Source organism: Brienomyrus brachyistius, chromosome 3 (genome assembly GCF_023856365.1).
Source record: "Brienomyrus brachyistius isolate T26 chromosome 3, BBRACH_0.4, whole genome shotgun sequence".
In the NCBI taxonomy this organism is placed as follows: domain Eukaryota; kingdom Metazoa; phylum Chordata; class Actinopteri; order Osteoglossiformes; family Mormyridae; genus Brienomyrus; species Brienomyrus brachyistius.
Genome location: NC_064535.1, coordinates 18,445,017 through 18,456,370, shown reverse-complemented (window position 1 = coordinate 18,456,370; position 11,354 = coordinate 18,445,017). Strand labels below are relative to the sequence as shown.

The window sequence follows — 11,354 nt, the reverse complement described above, 5'->3', positions numbered from 1 at the left end:
ACTCTGCCTCTCGACTCTTTCAGAACTTGCCGCGACCCAAATTTGGTTCGCGACCCATGGGTTGAGAGTCGCTGCTTTAGGACCGGTGTGGTGCACAGTTTCTGTTTTTTAAGCGTCCTTTCAGTCTTTAAACATATAACACTATGTCCATTTCTCGTCGATTCCCCGTGTTACGAAAGAAACACATGTAAAACGGAAGTAAATCAAATTCCCTGCACATTGTTTTGCAATGATACGTCAGGAAATTTCATGTTCGGTTTTTCAGTACAAAGAGTGGAACAGATTTTTGTAATGACTGTATATAGATCGTCTGGTGTTTATGATACCGATTTCAGAGAACAAATTATCTATTAGCAAATAAATTGTTTATAAATCAATTATAGAAATATAAACTGATGGTTACACTATAGTGATTGAGTGATTTATTAGTTAGCTAGCATACTGAGTCTTAATACTAATTTAGGATTTTAAAACCTCTAACATTTTGACATTTTTTTTGTTTGAAAGCCTTTGTACAGCATAGCTATATAGCCTAATTGTCACAGTTTTAGCCAGTATGACAAATTATGTATTTCTTTATTCAAACTTATGAATAATGATGAATGCTAATGATGTGTTGTGCAAAAATTATGGAGTGAGTTATGCAAAGAAAGTTATTATGAAATGAATTTGCGAATAAACAGCAAATAACCAATGTTTAAAAATTGGATGCACTACTGTAAAGTAAACACTTCTTATTAAGATAAAATAAATGTAATCAGCATAACCCCACATGTTCACAGTTTGGGAGATGCAGTCTGACAGACACGCTACAGCTGTCCAGAAAATATTTCTCTTCCGGCCAAAATTATGGAGTAAAACAAACGACCGCACAAAGCAATAGCATGCATTTGTCCAGCACTTTGGTGTTAAACCAATCTTCCTTCGTATTTTTCTGTCGTGTTTGAAATTTGTCACTTTGAGTAAGTCTGCTTTCAGGATGAAATGGGCAGTCACCCAAAATCGGTGAAACCCAGATTAAAATCAAAACAGGTTACAAACTGCTTATTGAACAGGGCCAGATTGCCCGATAACGGTGATTCCTAGCATCTTACGAAGACTCAAAAGATTTATCTTACGAAAGGTACTTCTTTTTCTACGTATGTTTCCCGAACAATCTCTTACGAGTTTGCTCAAGGGGGAGCTTCTTAAGTGCGACCTTAATAAGCGCAGAAACACCTGATTGGTTGACATCGATGACTCGAGAATTGATTATTTCCTACATGAAGCAATTGTTTGACTGCCGCGAGAGAGAAAGTGGTGCTCTTTATAAATTTAATACTGCAGGAATCCTTCAACATATTCCATTAATCAGAACTAGGGAGAAACTAAGAATAAAATACAGAATTTGCAAATTGGATCATCTAACCGTAAATATGATTTACACTGATTGCATGCGCTAACCCGCCTGCCTAGATTGTAGTATCACCATTTTATTTTTATTTGTTCAATAAAACAGCTGCGTAAACCAATATGTGTGTATGTCATTGGTATTGGGACGAGCAATGGCACAATAGCCAAAACAAAAGTTGCCATACTGTCGAAACATAAGAGAATGTCAGATGTGCTTCAATGCTGACTACTAAGGACTATTCCAGAACGCCTTTTGGGGAAAAGTATATTAGTCTCACATGTAGATGAACCTGCAATGTCGACTGTTTTCAACCTCATGAACCAAAGTTTTGATATACTGTAAATTTGGCACATTTACAGAGGTGTGTGCAATCCAGGGCCTTCTGAAATATGGGGAACCCCCCCCTTTCCTTCCCAGTTAATAAATAAATAGGCCTACATAATCAACACCGTGTTCCTTATCTTTCAATATGAATCCATTCGTTACTGAGGCCAATTCACTGCTCATTCAGAGTGCAAGGAGAAAACTTTATGGATCAGTATCCTTATCGATGTTAGTCTAATTTTAAACGAGCAGTATGAGTCGACAACAAGAAACAACTATGAGAGGCTCAGACCTGGCTTACGAAAGAACATCTTATAGAAAATATACTTAACTTGTTTTGGGAAACACGTTGGAGGGTTAAGAGACAACTTAAGGTGGAATTTAGGAACAACGTAGTTAAGAAGGTTTCAGGAAGACCGGGCACTGTACTTTTGATACTCATGTGGTAAGCATTTGGTAAAAAATTGTATTGAAATATGTTTTAATGAAATGAAACCCAATAAGATCAGCACTATGTCCATAAATGTATAAAATATTTATTTTTTTTAGAATCTGTGTACAAGCATGCGAAACAATTGCAGACTAACTTTGCACTTGATTTTTAAATACCATTTTATTGATAAGTACTTGGTTTGCACCAATTCCTTGTTATCCTGTGAAATGCCACAGTATCCAGAGCAAAAATATCCTCCCTTCCATCCATCCATCCATCCCTGCATCCATCACCACTTATTCAGTGGATGAGCCTAGAGCCTTTCCTTGAAAGCACAGGGCACAAGACATGGGGCAGGCTGGATAGTGTGCCAATCTATCATTTGGTCCACAGACACACATACACAACTGTGAGGCATCAGTTCACCGAAACCTTCGAACATGGGAAGAAACTGTCACACTAGAGAAGTAGGAGAAGGAGCTGCAGAATCGAGAAACGAGGGATTTATTGGGCAAACAGCAAGGCACACGGGGCAAAACAGGTATCAACATCAATGACAGGACTGGGGAAAGACTAACAGGGAAGCACTTAAATACCCGGACTCAATTAGACATGACTCAGAATAGCTGGTAACACGGGGATTCCACACAAGGTTAATGAGGGAGCATGGCCCACAAGAAGAGTGGCAAAATCAGGAAGTGATAGAAACCCACATAATCAATCATGGGGGGAACATGCAAAGTCACAGGCACACACATGGCCTGGCAAGAATTAAACCCACATTAAAAATGTACAGTAATATTTGAAAAATGCAATAGTACCAGGGCCAGAATTTGGGGGGCCAGTTGCAATTTGTGTGCAGTTTGTTTATGGTTGCATCACAGGATTCAAGATTGTTGAAAAAAAAAAGATATAGTTGGTATTACATGTCCATTCATGTTAAAAGTTGCATTTACCACTAAAGTCTCGTTATACAACAAGATATTAATTGAAAGGGGCCCTGGAGCGCCCCCCTCCCCCCAAGACTAAACATTTGCTCTGCCCACGAATGGTACCTTTGCATCTAAAATATTCTTACCAGCCAATAGATATACTATGCTTTTAGTTGCAAAAGGAAATCTGCACACCCCCACCCCAAAAGTCAAACCATGATTTCAGAGTGATAGCTTCTCATGTTTATCATTTGGCTAAGTCTTATGTATTTATATAGTTTTATGTGGCTGGAGGTCTGCTCTCTAGGGGAGAAACACACTAGATACCGAGTGTAGAGATAGTAATGCCTTTACAGTATGATATGGCTTGCTTTGATTTTTTTTTTCATTCCTGTCACTGCACATGCATGAGATAGCTTTAGTCTGTTTAGTATTGGCGTGCCTTTATTTGCAAATGGAATGTTGCAATTACAAACCCAGCAGGTGATCAAACAGTTTATAGAAAAGTAAATACAGGTTTATGATTGGGTTTACTTTCTACTGAGAATTTTAAACAAAATACAATATATTGTAAAGTTAAACGATGAATAGGATCTGTGTTATGGATATTACTGAAACCGATAAGAATTGTAAATGCAAAGCCTTTGAAGTTCCACACTTCAAACTATTTCATGACATCGGGTGAAATATGACATTTTCAATGCTCTGTCACAAGACATTACATATCTTCCAACAATATGTCAATCCATCCATCCTGGTTAGGGTCGAGCCTATCCCAGGCAGCATAACACGCAAGGCAGTGATACACTGGATGAAGACATTCCACATTAATTGAAAAATTCATCCGAAAACATACAAAATAGCGACGTATAATCTGAAAAAAGGTTTAATACCTCGCTGGAGGTATATGTCTTATAGTATGTCTAGTTTACATCTGCAGGAGGACTGCGCTGTGGCTCCCGTGAGATAGCCTTGTGTGCCTAGTACAGATCTTGCTTCCGGTTGTCTACGCTTCAACCTAAAGTGATAGCTGCAGTTCCTATGCCCCCCACTCGGCTTGACCGCATAGCACTTTGAGTTCCCCCGCCGTCTTTCCTGTTCTATATAACGTGTATCAACGCCGAGGCGTTTGAACCCGATCACGAGTCTTCCCGACGTTAAATAGACATTTGAAGCAGGGCGGGGGGGAGTGGCTAAGGGTGCCATGAGTCTCTTTCCGCCTCATGTTTGGTTGCGTCTCATCCACTTCTCCACGTCAGTGAGTTTGCGAAGCGCCGGCGTCAGAGATTCACTTCATCCAAACCTTACCTTTCAGCCCTGGCCTCGCGTGTTTGTCAGCGGCTGAAATGTGGTTGATCATTATCCATACTGGCGTGCATTAATCGCGTTTGTTTGCCCGTATGCAGTAATTAAACCATTTGTATTTTGCCTGGTGCTGGCTAGCGTAGGTCAGTGGGAATTGAACGAGCAGCCATCTTGGATTCTCCCCATCCCAGGTAGGGCTACAAGGAGCTGGGCGGTTTTGCTTGTTTTACCTACGCCGTGCAAAGTGACAGTTCGCTCTCGTTGCCCGTCACTGTCCTCGGTATCTTTCCGAGTAAAAGTAAGAAGGTTGTCAGTCTTTTTGGCCGGGTAAAAAGAGAAAAGGCACCGCACCGACCTGTGCGAAACGACCGAGCACTGGGCCGGCTCGTTAGCCTCGAAGCTAACAGGCGGCACTCTGCTCTCTGAAGGCTCCTGTCGCTCTGTGTTTACCCGCATTTCAGTTTTAATGTACCACTTTTAAATGCGTTTGTTATTAAGTAGGTGGTGCTTCAGGCTGGAATCCTGTTTTAGTAACGTTGGGGAACTGTTTACGAAAGACTGCTACCTCCTTAAAGGACCCCAGGGAGCTCTTCTAAAAGGGGCCTGCATCGATGTACATCTCTGCCCCCGCGGTGGTCTCTAATTTACAGTCTGTCATGGAAATCGTTAGTTACCAATGGTAATGGGCAAAGTTGGTCATGAAGGCGTGTGTCATTGATGGGGGAAACTGTGTCAGGTATCAGCATTGGACTGAAATGGTCGGGCCGCGCATTTGGCTCATTTTCATGACCAAAATATCCAGTTGACATTCAGGTTATCCATCCCAGTGTAATTCAAAAGAGCTCAAGAGCTCAAAAGAAAATGTTTATTTTGGATAACCAAAACATTTAGATATTATAATTCAGTACTGATTTTTAGTGCACACATTATTATAATTTTTTTTTTGCAGGAAGTATCCTTCAGTATCCAGTAAACTAACCGAAGTTACATCACTGGCCATGTTTAATGACCTGCTCATAGTTCAGTTATAGGCTCATTTCCCACTTTGGATCTGCATGTGTTGCATGCTCTCCCTGGGTTTTATGTGGACTTCATCCAGGAGCTGTAGTTTCCTTCCTTAATCTAAAGGCACTATTTAGATGTATTGTTATTATGAAACTGAGTTTAGTGTATGCATGTACACCTATGATATACTGGCCTCCTGTCCAAGGTGTTACCAGCTCATATACTGTTACTTTAATTATACTGAACAAAAATAAAAATGCAACCCTCAACCAGTTCAAAGATTTTATTTAAAAGAAATTAATAAATGGAAATGCATGAAGTAGGCTTTCTTGGGCATAGATACCCAGAAAAACAAGGTGGGTCTTGGTAATGAATTCCCTCATTTGTATCTCATGTGACCACTGTTTGTCTGTAGCAGCGACAGAACTTAGAGTTGATCAGGTTGGAGCTTGTGGCCTGTGGAATGTTGTCCCACTGTTTAACTTCAGGTGATGTTGTCTGATATTGTTGTACCTATCCAGAGCATCCCAAAGATGCTTAATGAGTGACATGTCTGGTGAGCATGCAGGCCATGTGGTCTGAAATTTTGGCGCTGGCTTGATGTACTCCCAGAAGCAGAAGTGCCTTATGGTAGAGAAATGGACATGTATGGTTAGTAGACAATCCGGTACCCAGCATGGCAGTGGTGCGGTCCTGCAGAACCTGAGGCTTCTGGGACATTGTGCCTTATTTGACCCCATAATAAAGAGCACCTATGTAGTGATGATGCTGCACACTCAGCGTATTGATCTGCCACACCTGACCAATGGATGGATAGGTACAGGGCTCCAGACTAACTTTTCCACTGGTAGCATTGCTACTACCAGCTCGGTCGCAACAGCATATGATGTGGTCTCTCCCTTCTTTTTGGTGCAGCATGATATTAATAAGGGACCTTGCATGCTGATGAATAGTTGTCCTACATTGCATACCCTGGTTTTTATTTTGTTGAATGATTGACAGTGACCCAAGACTTGATATAGTGTTGTTCTTGCAAAATATTTTAACCTGAACTCTCATTATCACTTGGGTCTGTCTTGGGGTCTCTCTTTGGCACTTCCCCCTCACCAGCCTCATCCTCTTTCTTCTCATTTTGTTTATTATAATCACCTATAGACTGCTTCCTTTTTGTAACACGTTAACACCACAGTTAAAGGGATTGTTCAGTGTGTTTCATCATTAGTGCGCATGGCTCCCGCGGGCAGGTAGGGAGAGACCAACTTGGCAAAACAAAAGACACACTGAACCAGGGAAATAGAAAAAAAAAACAACTTTCAATCAGAATTCATTAATGCAGCACTCATGCAGGAGCAAAACATCCCGATGATTATTATACACTGACACAGATGCAACCAAGTGAATTTTTAACTGGCCTACTCTCAATAAAAGGTCGCATATGTGTTTTGGTTGCAGTTTGGAGCCACTTTATTATTGATCCTGAAGGGAATTGTAGGTGTATAGTAACCTACGATACCTTTACACAATAAATAACATTTAGATGTTACTATTAACTTATAATTGACAATTTACAAGAAATTCTCTAGTAACAGCTCAAATAAATTCCACATTGAGTTGTCAGCAGACGAATGAATGAATGATGAATGAAGGGATATCGATGCATTAAAAAGAATGAAAATGATTTGGCAATGCTTGAAAGACATGCTCATTGTATTCTACAAAAACTAGAATTTTTCATACTGAGAAATGTGAGTAAAACCAAAAAAATCACATTTATATTTAATTTATTTTATTCAGTATTCATAGAAATTGCCAGCTTTATATTGAGAGTGGAAAAAAAATGTAAAATTGTTTTGGATTTATATCGCTAAAAAGAATTTCAGATGCAAATGATGCTTTCAAATAAGACACTTGTGATCTATATTTTGCCTGTATGTAGTTGTGCAGTACTACGTCTGCTGGGTCCATCAGTGTTGTATTGCTTTGTGAATTCAGCTGCCCTCTCATTATTTATGTTTGCACTTAGATTACATTCCATGTTGGTTTCCAGATACCTCCTGTAAAAATAACCAAATACATAAACTATTATATGGTTGGTGCATATTGGCTATATATTCTATTAGTGGATAATGTTATAGGCGTTAAACACAAGATAAAACTTATGGGGCTTAGTTTTCTCAGCTAGGGAGTTGTATATTAATCACTGCCTTACTTTTCCATGCCTGCAGGTTGGCATTTGGGGGCTAGATTGTGTGGGCTAGACACATCAGGATCTTTGGCCATGTTATATAAATTATTGCGTTCATGCTCCATCTGGGCTTACATGAGCCCAAGGACTCGATTGGAATTTAAGTTTCTGTTAAAGCTAGGTCCGCTTGATTATGCCAAAAATCATAATCATGGTGTTTTTTAGTCCATTTTGAGATTACAATTATTAGCACAATTACTCATTGACTTTGGGCATCCATCCATCAATCCATCCATCCATTTTCCAAACCGCTTATCCTACTGGGTCGCGGGGGGGTCCAGAGCCTGTCCCGGAAGCAATGGGCATGTCATGCATTAATTGATTTTTAAAAAATGTCTTTTTAACAGTGGATTTCCTTGAACTCTTAAATATAATTCAATGGAGAAATAAAAAGGAGTTGGAAAGGGGTCTGCTGGATTTATAACAAGACAAAATGGGGGCATCATTGTGAAATGAGATTTTGCACAACAATCGTTTTATCTTGACTTATTTTGATAATCATTGGAAGCCAAAATCCAGTTCAGAGTATAGAATTATAGAATATAACATGAGTGTTCCATGTGAAATCTAGGACTATGGGGGCATATCTTTCTCTCTTGCCTTGTTCGACAGGTTAATCCTCAATTTTCAGATGTGTTGCTCAATCCTTTTCAAATATTAAGTTGTTAAGATGATAATATTTTGTCAGTTCTATTTTCTGTCCAATGTGATACCTGGTATTATTCAGTTAGAGTAGTTTGGAATTGTACAATTTCCCATGTTTTATTTAAAACGTACATTCATTTATAACTGGCTTTTGTAGAACTGGGCGTAAAGTTTTCAGGTGTTGATACAGTGAAAATGTGACATTACTCATTTTTTATTCTTTCTTATCTTCCTCATTAGATTTCATCATGGTAGACAAGAATATATACATTGTTCAAGGTGAAATCTGTGCAGTCGTTGGAGCAATTAAGCGGAATTCCAGATGGAGCACACACACTCCCCTGGTATGCCTCTGTGCCTCATTTGTGAACTTTGGATTAGCATTAGCATGTTATCTCTTAGTTACATGTTCTTAAATATTTTGCTCTCAGAACACATGTTGTTAATTTGTTGCTTGCCAGTTAGATGGTATTTTGATGTTCCTGTCACACTGCTGTTTCTGTGAGGTTAGGGACACACTTCTTAAGGATTCTAATTTTTCTCTGCCATTTTATCAGGATGAAGAACAGGATCCTCTGCTGAACAGTTTCAGCCATTTGAAGGACCTGCTCAACACTATTAAAGGTGAGGCCTCTCACTCTGTGGCTGTGTTCTTTACACCATAACAGTCATTCGAACTTGGGTAATGGACCTGCTGCTTGGTGCTTTTGCTCACAGTGCTCTGCATGACCAGGCAGCTCTGTCTCCACAGTTCTAGGACATTTATGATTCAGATTTGTGTCTAGCACCATATTTTAGGGTTCATTTTTTGTCCCATCATCACATTGAGGCGATAAATCAGATTCAGGTGGGACCTCGGAATTAATACAGTCAGGGTGCCTCTGAGCTCGAGGTACCTTTTCTGTCCAGAGAAGGAGTGCATATTTAATCAGGTGTGCGAGAGATTTCCACAGAGAGAGGATGGCCTTTGGTGTCTGCCAATATTATCTTTCCGAAGTCTTACTGTTTGGGATTATTCAGTTTATCATAGGCAATCCCTGAGAAACTATATTAGTGTTTGTTCATCATTTAGTTAAATGCCTTGTAATGAGCGAGGAGGCCAAGATAAATGTTACGGTGTGTTCGCCAAGTGCGGGCCAACACTGTCGCATCAGGTCACTTCTTGTATCCACTGTTTGTTGTGCGACCATGAAATCAGCTGTCACACGGTGCCAGGTGTTATACTGGATGTGATATAGGGATTCATTCTCAACTGTATTATTTCTCTCTTTACATTGACACTGCAGCATGTTGTCGTTTTGTGCCTGAGAAAATGACAGCCTGTGAAATTTGCACCCCAATATACATATGTATTAGGTAGATAATAACACAAAGAAATGTACATTATTGATTGTATATCTAAGGAAACGTATAGGAGACACTCATTGGTGCCTGTGTCACGGGTGATGTATTGGTGACCATTGCTTAAGGGGTTTCGTTCCAACTGTCAACTGTACATTGTCTCTAACTGTAGCAGTTGACGTAATCAGGAGTTTGAAGCTTTGAGTGTCTGCTAGGATTTTGGGGAGGGAGCAGTACAGGGATCGCAGTAAAAATGTAGTTGCAGGTGTAAGTGCACTTGCAGGTGTAAATCACAAATGAAGCTCATTCTTCACCCCCTTACTGGAGGCTGCCTCTGATGTCAGGAGATGGAACATTGCAAGTTATGGGTAGCTTTCACTTCAGACATGGTGCCTACGGGTGTTAGCCGTGCTTGTTCATTTTAGAAGACCATGGGTTTGTTCCACAGAGGAGGATTTCTCAGTTGGAGAAGTTAGAGACTTCTAACTAAAGCTAGAAGTCATGATTGTCCAGTAGGGATCCTCCTTACATTAGCTCTTTTTGCACTATCATGACTTCTGGCTTGAGTTAACCCAGCTAACTGATAAATCCCCCTTTATGGAACACCCCCCTGCGCTCAGATAAGTATTTGTTACTGAAACATGAATGCAAAGGAAAGAAATATGGAGGTTATTGTGCTGCTCACATTATTCAGCTGTTTGCTTTTTTGAAGATCTGTAGAAATGCTGCTGATTTTATTGACAGGATTCGGAAGTTTTCAAAATAAATGTCCTTTTTATTTATAAATTGGTTAGCTTCAGCCAATCCTTGTGAAGAGGTAGGAGACAATTGGTGTGTGGTTAGAGCAGTAGCTAGTCAGTCTGTGCTTTTTGCCGCTGTTTTGAGCACATGGAGTGCCTTGCATACCCCACCATTCTGCCGGTCTTTGTAGTGCCCTCCAGGGAGCAACTCTAAGATGGACAGACGCGGCTGGCTGTGATGGGGGAGCAATCAGCTATGCTTTTTTTTCTTGTCTTGGTCATCTTCCAAAGACCTGGTTAGTCATTTGAATTCAAGAAGGAAGAATTGGTTCTTGTGCTTTTCCCCCTTACCTGTTATGTTTTGGTTGGTGTTCGCTGCTTTAATGTTTGGTTGAAATTGGCCTCAACCCCTCCTCAGATTTATTTTGGTTCCACATATGTCGAGACCTTCCATTAGTGTTGGGAAAGGGATGAATCATGGAACCTGGAGAGATGCGTCTCATGTTTAAATTCTGTGTAACTGCTCATTTATTTCCCTGGGGCATGTGTGAGAGCTCAGTGACAGCGGCTGAAGTACTGTGGTGGCCTGGCAAACCTCTCATCATGCTGGGTAACGTGCCCAGTATGTTCATGTCCTGGTGAAAGATGCAAGTCCAAAAAGCAGATCGGATAACAGGGCCACAATACAATCTCAGCTCTTGACAGATCAATCTCTCTCTTATTTTTTTCTTCTTCTCTGTTTTGCAGCAACATAAACAGAAGCTTAGCCTTTTCTCCCCTGTGTCTATCTGTGGTCTGTGTGGTGGGTTGCTGTGCTCTTTGGCCTCTGTGGCCCAGCTGTCAGCTAATGAAAGCACTGTAATTCCTGCCACACAGGGTATTTTATCTTCCCTTAACAACAAAGGCCCACTGCAAAGGAAGTGTGGATTAGCCATGAGTATTTCTCAGCAGCCTGCCCCGCTTAAAGCTTCCATTTTCTTCCTTGTGTTTT

The 11,354-nt window shown here is 40.4% G+C and overlaps 1 protein-coding gene across 5 annotated transcripts in view; it reads left to right on the top strand.

Annotated features, from left to right (window-relative positions):
* The first annotated feature begins 4,300 nt into the window (after positions 1 to 4,300).
* Positions 4,301 to 11,354, top strand: part of gbf1 (golgi brefeldin A resistant guanine nucleotide exchange factor 1) — a 59,105-nt gene continuing 52,051 nt past the window's right edge. For all 5 annotated transcript variants that reach the window (XM_049008757.1, XM_049008755.1, XM_049008754.1 and 2 more), the window contains exons 1-3: positions 4,301 to 4,578; positions 8,523 to 8,626; positions 8,840 to 8,906. In XM_049008757.1, coding sequence (XP_048864714.1) covers positions 8,531 to 8,626; positions 8,840 to 8,906 — 163 coding nt within the window. In that variant the 5' untranslated portion in view covers positions 4,301 to 4,578; positions 8,523 to 8,530. The remainder of the gene's footprint in view (positions 4,579 to 8,522; positions 8,627 to 8,839; positions 8,907 to 11,354) is intronic.